At 50.1% G+C, this 16,408-nt stretch overlaps 1 protein-coding gene across 6 annotated transcripts in view; it reads right to left on the minus strand.

The window, feature by feature from the left end:
* The window catches only part of LHPP (phospholysine phosphohistidine inorganic pyrophosphate phosphatase), a 138,485-nt gene that overhangs the window by 106,746 nt on the left and 15,331 nt on the right, over positions 1-16,408 (minus strand). For 3 of the 6 annotated variants that reach the window (XM_014857702.3, XM_014857701.3, XM_044749064.2), the window contains exons 2-5: positions 14,377-14,564; positions 10,818-10,971; positions 4,188-4,251; positions 3,115-3,207 (exon numbers count right to left, since the gene is read on the minus strand). In XM_014857702.3, coding sequence (XP_014713188.1) covers positions 3,115-3,207; positions 4,188-4,251; positions 10,818-10,971; positions 14,377-14,564 — 499 coding nt within the window. The remainder of the gene's footprint in view (positions 1-3,114; positions 3,208-4,187; positions 4,252-10,817; positions 10,972-14,376; positions 14,565-16,408) is intronic. The other 3 variants (XM_044749069.2, XM_044749076.2, XM_044749091.2) reach the window with 2 other exon arrangements.

Here is a 16,408-nt window from a genome sequence, read left to right on the forward strand (position 1 = left end):
GCCACAGTTATGAAAGACAAAGACTGAGAAACCGCCCCAGAGCAAAGGACACCAGGGGACATCTGCTAAATGCAATGTGTCCCCAAAAAGGATACTAGCGGGATGGCTGAAGACGTCTGCAGAAGGTCTCCAGGTTAGTTGATACCGCGTATCAATACCAATTTCCTGATTTTATAATTGTTCTGATTGTTATATAAGACGTTAGCATTTGCGGAAGCTGGTTTAAGGGCATATGGAAAATCTTTCTACTATTCTTGCAACTTTTTTGGAAGTGTGAAATTACTTCAAAATGAACAGTTAAAAACAATTTTTAAAGTGGTTCTTAGTTGATAATTATTGAAGCTCAGTGATGGGCACCGGGGGTTCATTACGCTGTCTCTACTCATGGAGATATTTGAAATGCTCTACGATAAAAGATTAAAAAGAGAGGTTTAAGAGACAAAACCACCACATGCCAGGTATGGACCTTATGTGGATTTGATTCAAACAAATCAATGTAAGAGAACATTGCCAAGACAGCCAGGGATGTCTAAATGTGGACTGGTACTAGATAATCCAGAGGAATTACTGTTGATTGTGTTAGGGAGGGGTTTTTTTCATCGTGATAAAATACACATAACATAAAGTTTACCAAAATTACCATTTTAAAGTGTACAAATCAATGGCATTAAGTATTCACAATGTTGTGCACCATCACCACCATCTAGTTCCAGACATTTTTATTACCCCAAAAGGAGACCTCGTACCCATTAAGCAGTCACTCCCCATTCCCCTCTATGCGCCCAGTCCCTGGTGACCACTAATCTATTTTACGTCTCTACGGATTTGCCTATTCTGGACATTTCATATAAAAGTCAAGTAATGTATAAAATATGGCCTTTTGTGACTGGCTTCTTTCATTACCATAACATTTTTTTTCAATACTTTTTTTTTTTTTTTTGCTGAGGAAGATTAGCCCTGAGCCAACATATGTGCCAATCTTCCTCTATTTTTTATATGTGGGATGCCACCACAGCATGGCTGATGAGTGGTATAGGTCCATGCCCAGGATCCGAAACCATGAACCCAGGGCACTGAAGTGGAGTGCGCCAAACTTAAACACTACACCACAGAGCCAGCCCCACCATAATATTTTCAAGGTTCATCCACGTTGTAGCATTTATTATTACTTCATTCTCTTTAGGGCTGAAATATTCCGCTGTGTGAATATACTACATTTTGTTTGTCCACTCATTTGTTGATGGACATGGGCATTGTTTCCACCTTTTGGCTATTGTGCACAGTGCTGCTATGAACATTCGTGTTTAAGTTTTTGTCTGAACACCTATTTTCAATTCTTTGGGATCTATACCTAGGAGTGGAATTGCTAGATCATACGGTAATTTTATGTTTAACCTACTGAGAAGCCGCCAAACTGTTTTCCATAGTGGCTGCTCCATTTTACGTTCCTACCAGCATTCCTCTAAGAGGGTTCCAATTTCTCCACATCCTTGCCAATACTTGTTATTTTCCATTGTTCTTTATTAAAACAGAACATCCTAGGGGTTGTGAAGTGGCATCTCACTGTGGTTTTGATCTGCATTTCCCTAATGACTGAAGGCACCAAGCATCTTCTTGTTAGGTGTTTGAATGCACTGTGGTTACATCAAAAATGACCATGTTTTTTTGAGAAGCACACTATAATATGAAAGGATACAACAACAGTAAGTCTGCGATTTGCTTTAAAATATGACAGCAAAAAATAAGTAAATTTTTAAAAAGAAAGAAAAGGGAGGAAAGAAGAGAATTTGACAAAATCTTTTTTAAAGTAATTTATATATATATATTTTTTGTTGTTGCTTTGTTTTGTTTTTTGAGGGAGATTAGCCCTGAGCTAACATCTGCCGCCAATCCTCATCTTTTTGCTGAGGAAGACTGGCCCTGAGCTAACATCTGTGCCCATCTTCCTCTACTTCACATGTGGGACACCCGCCACAGCATGGCTTGACAAGCAGTGCATAGGTCTGCACCTGGGATCTGAATCAGCGAACCCCGGGCTACGGAAGCAGAACGTGCGAACTTAACTGCTGCGCCACCGGGCCAGCCCTGACAAAATCTTTTAATTGCTGAATCTGGGTGATGGATACATGTACCATTCTCTCTACTTCTGTGTGTTTGAAATTTGTCACAATAAGAAGACAAATTCAACTCTGAGAAACAAGTCCTGAAACCCAGGCTGTGCATGCCTGCAGTCTTCACTCACTCAAAACACACGGTTCTCCTTCTCCACCAGCCCCACAGGGCATATCCCGGTGTTTCCTGGGGACCCACAAGACCCCACACCTTCTGCCCTCTGTGAGTCTGAGGGGAAGGGTGGGCACAGAGTTCCAGACTTCCGTGCCCGTGGGCCGTCTTTTTCTAACCATTAGATCAGAACACATGCGGCAACCACGGGTCCAACAGTAAGGGAGTGCACGGTGATCCTGGGGCTCAGCCACGCCGTAGGATGCTGACACCGTCCCGGGTGCCATGTCCAAAACAGACAGCAGGATAGCCGTGGGCCAGCTGCAGACACGTGCCCATTGTTTCAGCTATGCTTTCAGGAAACCACTGGCTGGAGGGGACCAGCTCCACACTAACTGGGAAGGGGCGTGGGCACTGTGGATGCTAAAATCATAACCCCCGTTTTTTTTTTGTTTTCAAGACATATGTTTGGAAGGCAATCTGTCTCACAAACAGTCATCCTGCAAAGGCGGCAAGATGTGTGATTTCTCTCTTAGAGTGTTTTAATTTTGCCATTATATTGTCTTTCCAATGAAATATTTCTAATACACTGATAGGACTTGTCAATTCTTATCCTTCCAGACAAGAAGTAAAAGTTGCTTAGAAAAAGCCACAGGCATTTCTGTTTCTCACTCTTACACTGAAACATTTAACAGGCTGAACACGTTCAGTGGGCCTCCTGTGCTATCTTTTTTCCCCCTTTCCAGCCAAATCATCTCTCATGGTGGGTCTGCCCTGGGCTGCCTGAGCCCCCAAACTCATCTCAGGCCCCACGGCTGCCCCAGCGTGGGCACCCTGGGCCTCCCCCAACACTGCTGCCTCTACACGCGCCCTTGGTGAGGGGACACCTACCTGGTGGGCTTCCAACCCCATCTCTTGCAGGGCAGACTTGAAATACTCAGGAGAAGGTTTCCCCACCACTTCGGCTTCAATGCCACAGGCATACTTGGAAGGAGAGAAGGACATGGCACGGGTTTGGGACAAAGCACCAGGTGAATGCCCGACCAGAAGTGAAGGCCTCCCCCTGGGGAAGCAAGGGAAGACGCCCCAAACATGCGCCCAGGGGCCTCCAGGGGGCAGGACACTTGGGCTGAGAGACACATCTCAGAGGCAAGAGATCACAACTCCACCGGGGCTGCCCAGATGCTTGGGGCCCCCCATCAGGCGCCCTGCCATCTGCTCAAAAGCCTGACCACAGCAGAGATAGCCCATAGCTGGCCAAGTCACAGGTGTCACATGGGCCACCCTGACTCTGCTCTCACTGGCACTCTTGCCTCTGCCCCTCCCTTCTCCCCGTCTCCCCCCGCAGGTCTGTTACAGGCCCTCCAGGGGAAAAGGTCCAGGACTCCATCTGCCTGCCTGTCCACCTTCCCACCTGAGTGCAGGTGGGCGGCAGCCAGTGTAGCAGTGAAGATGGGAGGTGACATGAGCTGACCTGGGGCAGAAGCCTGGCTGGGGCAGCTGACAGGGCATGGGTCAGAGCGGACGCTGGGGAGCCTCATCTGGCCTCGCCTTGGAAATGGGGGAGGGTGTCGGGAGGAGGCCCGTTAGGACCCATTAAGCTCAAGGTGCTGCAGATGACCAGTCCAGGAATGAGGAAGATGTTCCACACAGATACGGAAGCCAGGAGTCAGAGAGGAGAGTGGCAGAGAGCATGCTGGGAGGGCCAATGGGTCAACGGCAGGCAGCGCTGGGTTGGGGAGGAGAAGGAGCGACAGGGGAGCAGAGTGACTGCCAGGGCAGCTGAGGGGCCAAGCTCCAGAGGAGAGGCAGCGCTCGGCTTGAGGCCCCAAATAGAAGGGCCTACTTTGAAAACATAAAAGGCAATTTTGGATGCTGAGCACACCCCTTTCTCCAGAAAGACCGGAAACATCCCTGACGGCCCTGAGATCTGAGGAGGGCTTGGACAGACCCCGGGTAGGTACCTCGAGCGCCTTCACATAGGCACCAACGTCCAGCATCAGTCCAGAAGTCTCCTTGTAGTAGCGTCTAGAAAAGAGCAGAAGTGGACAAGGCGAGCTGAGCCTGGGGTCTGGGAAATGCCAAGAGAAACCACTCTGTCCTGGTTCTGCCAGCTCAGGAGAGCCTAGTTCCAGGCAAGGGTCAGTCCAGATGCCAAGCTGAGAGTAACCAATGGAGGTCAGCCCCACAGAGCCCAGTGGTGGGTTACCACACCTGGGCGAGTGAGACAGCAGGCATCAGCTCTCAGTCACAATGGCTCCCTGCTGCCAGCCTTGTGGGGCTCCCGCCGTGGTGATTAACAGGGGACCCCAGGGGCAGATGGATCCAGTTGCTAACAGAGAGAAAGACAAGTGACCTGCGCTCTGGGAAAGGACAGCAGGTCCATAGAGCATGTGGTGAACCCCTAACTGCTAATAATTAAGCCCTAATTGCTGTCTAAAGAAGAAAACTCCATTGGTTCCACAGCACCCTGCCCCATCTCCTATTAGCCAGAGGCCAAGAGAGCTGTCGGGTTCCACAGGCGCCAGATGCTTTTAGGGGAAGACAACTGTTTCTTCCCCATCTCACTAAAGCCGAGACAGGTCGGCTCCCAGGAGCACGCCTTTCTGAAGATGGTTCACCGCTCTTGCAAGCACTGTGCTGAGCCCCGGCCGCCACTGCCTGGCCCACCCCAGGCCACACGCAGACCTCTGGGGACACCCAGTGGACCAAGCCCAGTTCTCTCTGAGCAAAGCCGTTGGACTCTAAAGAGGGGAGAAGATAGTTTAACCCATGCTGCTCTGAAGACAGGGTCAGTGGAAACTCAGGACTACACAGACGTTTCGAGACCCGTCGCAGCAGTTAGCTCTCTCCCATTCCCAGGCCCTTTGAACACGGGAGACATTACACAACGTGTATGCAGAGAGCCTAAGAGAACACTAAAGCATGCTGACTCCAGGGTTCAAATCCTCTCTCCATTTCTTTTTAACTAGGCTTTGGGTTGCTTAAGCCCTCTGGGCCTCAGTTTCCTAATCTGTAAAATGGGCAAAAGAAAACCCAGTACCTACCTCATGTATTGTTGTGAGGCATGAACAAAATAATGCACACAAAGTTCCTCACACGATGCCTGGCATGTGGAAACTGCTGAAAAAATACTAGAGAATATTGCTATAAATAACTTTCGCCCAGACTGAGACGTGGCAATAAGACCTGAGCTGGGGAGGACAGAACGAGCGCAGGTCTTTCTCTCCAACCTGTGGGAGTGACACCTGGTCTGCACCTATTTAAAAGGTTTGAACTGAGCTCTCAGATCCACCCAGGGCTGTGCTCTTCCTCCAGCTCTGCCACGCCCAGGGACTCGGCCTGTCCCTCTCCGCCCTCGTGAGGCCGTGAAGGCTGGGAGGTTGCACTGCCCGCCACTTGACCCGGCACTCGGGGACAGGCGCTCTCCCGCCCTGCGCTCTCCACTGCCTGGCTGGGCTTCCACTGCGGCTTCAGCCACACCCTGGGCCTCAGCAAGGACTGGTTCCCTGCCACTCACTCCTGTCCAGTGGATTTGGGGCCTGGAGCCCGTCTGTGGAAGCCCTGGGAGCGTCTCCTGTCGTGACAGGCTTCGCTGGTCTTCAAGTGAACCCGAGACCTCTCCATGAAGGTCCAAGGCTCTGTGCTCTGGAGCCACCCCACAAGGACAGGGACTAGCTGGGACACTGCACACGGCAGGAAGGTGCCTGGTAGCCAGAGAGAAGCCACCTGCTTACAGAGGCAGGACCTCCAAATGCTCCCCCTTTTAAAGGGTGACCCCAAAACACAGTCTTAGAGATCCCTAATTGCATTTGTCTTAAATCCAGAATCTAGCCACGTATTCTGCATTCATACAGCCTCAAAAGAGTGTTTCCTTTTATTTTTCCCATTTCTACCACAAACTACTTTGGTATGACCATTTCCTTAGCCAGGTCCCGAGTTGTAAGGGAGGAGTGAAGGATGAAGTAAAGCGGAGTCTAGCCGAGAGGAAGAGGGAGACGCCGGGCGCTGGGGCCTGCGCTCGTGGGCACTGCAGTTGGTGTCCGTTAACTCAGTCCCCCAGACACTCAGGATGCAGCTGCCCCACACCCCCTGCAGGACTTGGCGACACTCCCAGACCCAAGCTGCCCCCAGGGACTCTCAGTCTGATGGGGAAGCAGACAGTCCACAGACAAATCTAAAGGGCAGGACACAGGCCATGACGAGGGACCCAGTGCTCTGGGCACCCTGCGGGAGAGGGGCTGGACACCCTGGGGACAGGGAGGCTCCCAGAGAAGGAGACATCAAAGCTGAGACTTGAAGCCCAAGGGCAGGGAGTGGAAGTGTGTGGGCCTGGGGAGCCCCTCAGAACTGAGTGCAGCCCCCTGTTGGGGACCCGGTGGTCCAGATCCTGCTCTAGGCCAGGCCTCAGTCAGGCGCTCGAGAGCTCCACTCGTCCCCTTGCCCTCCACGTGATGACCGCTGCAAGAGGGGAAGAAGGGGGCAGTGGGAGCACAGACTGGGAGGGAAGGGGACCAGGGGGGCCTCCCTGAGGCCGGGACAGGTGGAAGGGAGCCAGGGCGGAGGGCAGAGGTGAGGAAAGCATGCAGCCGCGTAGGCAGGGTTTACCCAGAAGCCAAAGAGCAAATTATGGGACAGCGCCACCCAGTAGCCGTAGGCCCAGCTCTGTCTGGAGCCGAGCATCCGGGGGGCCTCCGGGCTGGCTGGAGGGGGCACCTCCCCTTTGGGAAACCCTCCCCAGGACACCCACGTGGCACAACTTCTGCCTGCCTCATAGGTGCCAATTCCTTCTTCCAGTGACAGAAACCTGGACTTTCTTAAGTATAAATTTATTCCTGATGGGAGGAAAAAACTGAACATGCAGCTTAAAATACACAATCAAAACCTTGTCTCTGGTACATTCATTTTTAGTTTAAAGAAAAACCTGACTTTCATAAATCAAAATTAGAAACCCAAATATTTCTTTTTTAACTGAATCTGGACTTGTTTTTATAGTGCCCAGAATTTTTCTTTATTTCTTATTCATTCAGGAAAACAAAAAGGCATCTTGAAGGCCATCTGTTAGCTGAAAACATTTTTAGAGATACAGTAAATACAAGGACCTAAGTTAATTTTTTTAAATCTAAAGGCCCAGGTTATTCCTGAACACTGGAGCTTTGATATATTTATCTCTAGTTCCTGGCATAATGAAAGCCCCAGCAGGCCTGGCGAGAACCGGAGTGCTCCAGCCACAAAGAAGGGACTGTGGACGCCAGCGAGACAGGAGAAGGCCGGGGAGACGCACTCAGATAGATTTTACGCTTTATTCTCCTGCCCTTCCGATTATTCAGCACAGCCTCCCTTCAAAATGACCACTTGACCTTTCCCACAAGAGCCATTAACCTTCCATCGTCTGTTGCGTAAACAGCTTAATTTTCTGACGGCAGCATGACAGAAGAAATTACAAAGGCAATTCCCACTCTTGGTCCAAACAGATGCCAAATGTAAATCACTCCATTTCCAGGAGGAGGACATTCTGCCCCAGTGCCTCCGCCATCCTGCCTCTTCAGGGGCGCCGCTTGGCCCGCTCCGGTGGGGGATGGCCCCTCACCACGAGTGACCCCCACTCCGATGTGACAGCAGCTCCTCATGGATCCTAGGCTGTCCCGAGAAGCTGTGACCTAGGCCCAAAAGCTGTCAGTTCCTTTCTCTGGTTTTTGAGCACCCAGCACACAGCCCGAGTCAGAACGCCCATCAGCTGGCGGTCTCACTAACCACTTATTTGCGAAACAAGCCCTTGCCTACTACTGAATTTGCTGCAGAATTACAAAGCTGAATGCAACTGATGCCGTGTTTTTGTTTTTGTTTTCAACAACATATCTATTTTGACTACTACCCATAATCTGGAATAATAACTTTCAATAATTAGAAATAATTTTAAAGAAAAAAATTTTAACATAAATGTGCTCTAACAGAGCTTCTTAATTATGTTCTTCTCCAGCGAGGGGTTGGTAACTGTAGGGACCAAGCCTGGACCGTAAAGGAGTCGGCAGGCCAGGTGCTGTGGTTTGTAGTAACCCAAATTGCAGAAGGTTAGAAAGGGACAGTGATGGTTAATTTTATGTGACAAGATGGCTTGGCCACAGTCCCCAGATATTTGGTCAAACATTATTCTGGATGTTTCTGTGAAGGTGTTTCTTGGATGGGATTAGCATTTAAATCAGTGGACTGTGATGAGTAAAGCAGACTGCCCTCCATAACATGGTGGGCTTCATCCAGTCAGTTGAAGGTCTGAACTGAAGAAAGTCTGACCTCCCTGAGCAAGTAGGAATCTGCCAGCAGACAGCCTCTGACTCAGACTGTAGCTCCTCTGCGTCTCCAGCCTGCCTGCCTGCCCTGCAGATGTTGGACGCACCAAGCCTCACGATCAATTTCTCCTTATATATATAACTCTCCACATCCTGTTGCTTCTGTTTCTCTGGAGAACCCTGACTAACACAGGACACATTTATTTTATTTGTATAAACACACTAGAATATTTTTAGTTCCTAAAAGAAATATATCCTCTCTTTTCTTCCTTGAAATCTCTTTCATTTGCCTATTTTGATAGAGACATAGCCATGAAGAAATGTTTCTCCACTATGAGAAAAACACAAACCGTATACGATAGTGGCAAGTGACTCTGAAGCCTGGAGAGGGGGACAACAGGAGGCGGTGCATTTGTGGTGAACTGGAACGAATGGAGGCCGTGGCTTTGGCTGAGCTGCTGTGCGCTCTGGAACGTGGGGCCCAGCACTGTCAGATCTTCTGATTTTTCAAAAGAATCCAGAAATATGGGTATTTTATATAAAATCTCCCATTTTTTAAACACAGCTCAAAAAATTTAAGATCTTGTGTGGCCCAAACATCTGCTCTTGAATGCAGCCTAGAAGTGATGAGCACAGGCTCAGGGTGGCACTCCTGGCTGGGGGACCATGGCTTATTTCACCCCCTATGCCTCAATATACCCTCCCGTAAGATGGCAATAACACTGCCTACAGCTCACAGGGTTGTGGTGGGAATTAAACAAAATGGAGTACATAAAGTGCCTGCTAATGGCCGGTGGCCAGATTCCAAGTCCCTCCTTATCTATGCGAACAGCTGACCCCATTCAGCAGGCAGAGGTAGGGAGTTCTCAACCACCAGAAGTACCAAAGCTGGGAAAGGCTTCCCCAGAGATGGCCCCAGAACTCCTGCACTGCGTGAGAAGCTGTATATGTAGGGCTCCACAGTGTGCTTGCAACTTTAAGAGCCTGTGATTCTAAAATCCTAGTGCTGCTTCTGTTGATGACAGAACAAATGTGCACGGCTTTCTGGGAAGCAACTTGGCAATACACACCAAGAACCTCAAAAATGCACATCATCTGAAACACACAAATGCTTACCACAGCCTTGCTTTGGTAGAAAACCAGAAACAACCTAAATGTCCATCAGGTGTTGGTTAAAAAAACTACAGGATATCCTGTAAAAAAGCTTACAGGAATGACCATCTACAGAGATATCTATTTATTGCATGGAAAGTTGTTCACAAAATATCGTGTGGTGAACAATAAAAAATGGGCACCATCACTAGGTCAAGATGGATGCCAATGTGAGAGCACATCCGTTTGTAATGATCTGTCTGCACAGGAAGCCACCTGGAAGGACACACACCAAACACTGACGGCTGTCTCTTACACAGTGGGACTGAAAATACTTTCTGTTTTCTTCTTTTTGCTCATCTGTATTCTCTAATTTTTCTTTAGTGAACATGTGCTGTCTTGGTGGTAAAAGATGTTGAGAAAGATAACCAACATGGTTTTTTAAAAGAAAGAGATGGCGAGGCCATGCTAAAGGCTCCGACAAAAACAGTGGTCACAAAGTCACAACTTTGCAGAGACTGTGGCCAGAGATGTGGGGTCTGGACCAGAGTGTCCCACAGGCCAGAGAACCTATTTCTCTCCACTTAGGTGTCCCCTTGGCACAGTCCTTCATGCCCTGTGTTGTGTCCTGTGCATGTGCACCTAAACTCGGGACAGTCAGCACCTGCTCTCTGAGATCTCCAAGAGGTCTCTGTCTGCAAGGACCCTCCCTGCTCTAGCCTCTCCCAACCAAGGGCCCAAATGGAAGCTTGACCAACTAGCTCCTGAAGACAGAGTATGCTGATTTCCTAAAAAATTATTAAAAGGAAGGAAGGAAGAAATGAAGAGAAAAAGCAAGAAGGGAGGGAGGGAAAAGAAGTCACCTTGTGCCCACTCCATGCCTTCTCTCCTGATTCTTTTTTTTTTTGAGGAAGTTCAGCCCTGAGCTAACATCTGCCAATCCTCGTCTTTTCGCTGAGGAAAACTGGCCCTGAGCCAACATCTGTGCCCATCTTCCTCTACTTTATATGTGGGACGCCTGCGACAGCATGGCTTGATGAGCGGTGCCACGTCCGTACCTGGGATCTAAACCGGCAGACCCCGGGCCGCCAAAGCAGAATGTGTGCACTTAACCGCTGCGCCACCAGGCTGGCCCCTCTCCTGATTCTTTAAGTTAGAGACCCATGGAGCACCGTCCAAAGCAGCCAAAAGCAACTCCCCCTGGAGCCGACTCACCCTTTCCCCAGAGATATGAGCACGGGATTCTCCAGCTCCATGAGCACCTGGAAGGCCTTATTCATGTTCTGATAAGAAAAGCTTTCTCCTGCGTCTGCAATGACCACACAGTTGGGGTTGGACGTGTCGATCTGATCAAATTCTGAGCGGATTCCTGGAAAGAGAGAGAGAGAAAGAGGGATAGAGCCTCTGGGTGATGCGGCCTGCCTCCCATCTCCTACCAGGGACACCTTCTGTCTGTCACATCTGCCTGTCCCATTCTCGGATGCTCTCTTTCCAATCCTCACTGCTGCCATGGGAGGTGGGCAAGGAAGGGGTGTATCCCCATTTTATGGATGAGGGAATTCCAGCTCCCCACAGTTAGGGAGCTTATTAGGAGACAGATGGGCCCAGCCCTGGAGCCCCACCCCAACACAAGCATCACTGCAAGAGCTCCTTTAGTTCAATACCACAGGCAGGAAACCTGTAGCTTTGCAACTAAGAAGGGAAATCTGTCTGAAAGACACAGATTCCTAGACGTAGGACGAAAAAAGGCTGCTGCAACCTTTATAGAGTTGGTACTGCTGGCCCCAAACTGTAAGAACCATCGACACATTGCAGACAAACCCCACTCGAGAGGGGACAACAAGGGCACACACATCCTGAAAAGGAGCAGAATCTCATCCCCACCAGCCCGGTTCACCAGCCTTCTTGGGAACATCTCTTTCTCCTTCACCTTCCATGCCCTCCCCCATTTCATATTAAAAAAGAGAAAGTTGAAAGGATAAATCGGGTCATTGGCCTTGTATCTTCAGTCCCTAGGAAGAAACACTCTCATCTATCTTGGTATCAGATGTTGACATTTCTCGACTAAAAAACTGAAGTAACCACAATGCGATACCACTTCATACCCACCAGAATAAGGAGAATTAAAAAGACTGACAACACCAAGTGCTGGTGAGGATGCAGAGCAGCTGCAACAGCTGGCAGGAATGTAAAATGATACAGCCCCTCTGGAAAAAGGGCTGGCGGTTTCTTATAAAACTGAACATACATCTACCCTATGACCCAGAAATTCCATTCCTAGGTATTTACCCAAAAGAATTGTACAGGAATGTTCATAGCAGATTTATTCCTAATAGTCTAAAACTGGAAACAACCCAGGTGTCCACTAAAAGAGGGATGGACAAACCAACCACAGTGTGTTCACTCAAGGGAATACCACTCTGCAAGGAAAGGAAGACACCTACTGACACATGCAACCACATGCTGGTCTCAAAACAGCATGCTGGGTGAAAGAAGCCGCACACACACGACTACAGCGAAAGAAAGGGTAAAGTCAGCAGGCCTGGGCTGCTCATACCCTGCACGTGCCAAGGAAAGGCGTCTCCATGACAGGTCCTCCAGCAGCTCCTGGGAGGTTACCTCGGAGCCCTTGGAATATTCTGCCTGGAAGGAAGGTTTTTGGAAGCTGGGGCCCTGGGCCATGCTGTGTCAGTTTGACATCTGGGGGGCTGGAGACTGAGTAGCCAAGGTCAGATATGCAGACACGGCATGCCTACCCAACTGACCCTTAATAAAAACCCTGGACACAAAGTTCCAGGGGGCTCCTCTGGGTGACAACATGTTACATGTGCTGTCACCCATCACTGCTGGGAGAAGTAAGCGCATCCCAGCACAATGCCACTGGAGGGGACAGGTGGAGGGTGCACCTGCAGGCTCCTGGAGTTTGCCCAGGCGTCTCTTTCCTTTGCTGAGTTGAATCTGTATTCTCTCACTGTGATAAGCTGGAACTATGAGTACGACCGCTTCTGAGTCCTGTGGGTCCTTCTCGCAAGTCATCATGCCTGAGGGTGGTCTTGGGAACCCCCAACATAACCAGATGCTGTATGAGTCTATCCATATGAAATTCTAGACAAGGCCAACTTACTTATAATGGAAGAAATCCAAATAGTGAGTTCCTCTAAGGGGGTTGGGGGTTTGCTTCCTCTGGGAAGAGCATGCAGGAAATCCTGGGGTGACGCTAATGTTTTAGATCTGTGTGCTTCTGTCAAAAGTCTGCGAGTACACTTGAGATTTCTGCATTTCATTGTAGGTAAATTTTACATGAAATGAAAAACTAAACAGATACTGAACTTTAGTTAATGATGTGCTGAAGTTTTAGGGCAAGTGTACCGATGTCTGCAATTTATTTTGAAACACATCAACAAGATAAGATGGATAGATGGATGGAGGGATGGGTCGATCTATAATGAAAAAAATATAGTGAAATGTCATTGATAAAAATAAGGCGATGGGTATTCAAATATGCCAATGAAAATTCTTTGAGCTTTGCTGTATGTTTGGAAATTTTCATAATAAAATGTTAGGGGGAATAAATTCATCAACAACAAAAGTTGAAAAAAGATTCGAAGTCTGAAAACACAGGCACATTCATGAAAAACACAGAAGCAGGATTCCAGCTAAGGAAGGGCCTCTGAAGCTCTCAGATCTGCTCGGGGTGGGGCGGGGGGCGGGGGGGGGGGGCCTCAGTGACTAAGGCCACCTTCAGGGCAAACCCTGAATTTTCATCTCATCTCTGCTCCTTTCTCCCCCACCCCTCCCTTTGCCCCGCAGAAGGGGGTTTTCCTTCTTAAGTCTTTTCACTTCTCTGAGGACCTGTTATAAAGACGCTGCAGGGCGGGATCCTAGATCACAGAGGAAAGATTTTGAGAAACTGGATTTCTTAAGGCCAGGGATGTCATCCTCAGCTGGCAGGAGAGCTACGGATTTGACACCCAGGCCCTTCAGGGAGCACCGTGCAGCTCTGGGAGGCCCCTCCCGCCGGGGGACAGACAAGCGTGCTTGTCCCTGCCAGTGGTTTGTAAGCAAAGAGACCAAGTGCAGATGAGGGAAGGAGGAGGCCTCAGTGAGACGACAGGAAAGGGTCCTGAATTCTGAAGCACCGCTTCTGCCTCTTCCTAAATATTCAGAAGGCACCAGACAGTCCTGCTCCTTCCACTTCATTCCAGAAAAACTCCCCACCGAGGGTCAAAGGGGCTCTGTTCTTGCATTCAGGCTATATCAGGATGTAGACCTTGTTCCCTTTGCCAGGGTGGGGCTGGTTTTCACAAATACAGTTCGAGGCTATGGGTGCCAGATGTTAGAAACCTACGGGCCTCAGGCTAGTTCTTCATCCTGTCTCTCTGTCTCTGTCTCTCACTCTGTCTCTCTCTCTCTCTCACACACACATACATACACACACACACAGAAGCTAGATTTTTGCCCCCTTGACAATTCCCTGCCCCCTTGGTCCATCCTGGATCACAGAAAGCTGGCTCAGGGTTTTCCTCCAAGGAGCCACCAGGAACCTGCCCCTAAGGGCTGTGGTGTGAGACCCTCTGGTAGGAGGCCAGGGGATGGATGGGGCTGGATCCCCAGCAGGAAGCCCCACAAGATTTCCACCCCATAGGACCCAAGTGTTACCTCGGTGTCCTTCCTAGTGGTTTGGCCCAGGTGTGAGTGGACACCCTCCCCTAGTCCCACCCCAGAAAGTGGGCGCCTTCACCCCCACGAGGTCCCAGGGCCCCGGCAGGCCTACCATCAGAGATGAGCAGGTATGGCCGCAGACCTCGCTCCTTCAGGATCAGGCAGGTGGCCGGGGCCGGAGCAGTCACCTCCCCTTCGGAGATGTCGAAGCCCAGCTGCTGAAGCAGCTCCACGAGGTCTCCCAGGGACTTCTGCGACTCGTTGGTGCAGAACCTCACCTTCAGCCGGGACCGCTTCAGTCTGAAAGTGGAATGATAGGTGGAGGTTACTGTCAACACCAGGGGTGTGTTGTCTCCTGGGGAGGAAGCTAAATGGATGCTTCTCGAAGGGCGATGGGTGCAGTCCCAGAGCAGGCCAGGTCACCACGGGTGCCTGAGGTAGGCCTCGATTGAACCCAGGGATGTTCAGATTGGGATTTCTGAGCTGGAGCAGACCCTTTTCAAGGGACCTGACCATGCCCCACAACCCTCCTTTTCATCCTCACTGAGCATGGCACACCTGAGATTCCCCAAGCTTCCCATGTGACTTTTGCCCATGCCTCTCCTTCTGCCTGGGACACATCCCCACCCTCTCACCTGGGACATGTTGCCTCTCCACAAGTGCCAACTGTGCCAACTCTCCCACCCTCTGAGCCCCACTTGACACCTCCCCTTCACCACACCATCCTGCTCAGCCTGGCTAGAGGTCACCTCTGAGCATCCGCAGCAATCTCCCTGTACCTTTCCACAACAACTAGCACTGCCACTTTGCATCTGAGCTACATGTGCCGTATTAACTCTGGATCCATATTTCCCAAAAAGTGCAAAGGCTGAGGGACCAAGCTGAGGTGTGTCTTCACATCACTGTCACTGAGAAAAGGTTTGCCAGACAGAGTCATCAGGTACACGGACGATCCCATGCAGACCCAGAGTTAACGGAACGTGAACCTGAGATGCTGCCAAACGTCAGCAGCACTGATGTCTTTCCCGCCTGAGCTCACAGGAGACCGTCGTGTCCCAGCTGCACTGGGCAGGCTCTTGGAAGGCAAAGCCATAAAGCAGATGCATAAAGAGGCCCCAATGGAATAACACTGAGTCCTTCTACAAACGGTGATTGAGCTCCTACTAAGTGCCTGGCTGGGCTAGGGCATGGAACCGCCAGCAGGACCACAGGTAGGCTCTTGCTCCACTGGGGCCCACAGTCTGGTGGATGGGGTGCGAAACTGAGCAAAGGAAGGGGAGTTTGTGATTAAGAAAAGAGAGGTGCTATGAAGGAGGGAAACGGGTGAAGAGACAGAGGGCAGCCAGGGTGGACAGGAAGGTCGGGGGAGGCCTCCTGGGGGAGACAGCTCAGCAGCTGAGACCTAAAGGGAGAGAAGGCGCCAGCCATGCCATGAGACAAAGGAAGAGCTACCAGCAAGGGAAGGGCGGACTTGGCCACAGTCAGCACTGTGGGCACAGCTGCCAGGAAAGGAGGCCAGCGTGGCTGTGCCCAGCAAGGGGGCCAGCAGGACGGGAGGAGTCTCCAGAGGCACTGGCCACACAGGCCGCAGCTCAGGGCACACAGCCCTCCCTGGACAAACCCCTCACGGCAAGGGAGCAGTCAGTCACATCTGGCACCTGCGGAGAGCCACAGCATGGGGTCGTGGGAAAGACACCAGGCTGCCAGTCAGGAGGTCCAGGAAACCCTAGTGAAATTACCCAGGCATACTAATCGTCACCAGCACTGTTGGTAAACAGGTCCCCAACACGCCCCTGTCAGCGGTCTCTGAAGATGCAGGAAGACATCTTGACTCGTCAGCCATCCTTCCCAGCTTTATATTTTTTGTAAGTGATACATTAACACAGTGTTAAATACATAATCTATCCTTTATTATTTATAAGTAAATATATATGGAAGGTATGGGCTCCAACTTTGTGCTTACAGATGTAGCCCCATGTCCAGAGGTAACACACAGATTAGACCCAGTCACTCAGAACTATGGACTTGAAATCAACCTCCATTTGGGCAACTAAGTGAGACCCAACTAAAAATGCAACTCCACCTGAACCCAGCAGGAATATACTTTTTGTCCCGCTTTATGAATGAGAACACTGAGTCTCAGA

Source organism: Equus asinus, chromosome 2 (genome assembly GCF_041296235.1).
Source record: "Equus asinus isolate D_3611 breed Donkey chromosome 2, EquAss-T2T_v2, whole genome shotgun sequence".
Classification (NCBI taxonomy): Eukaryota; Metazoa; Chordata; class Mammalia; order Perissodactyla; family Equidae; genus Equus; species Equus asinus.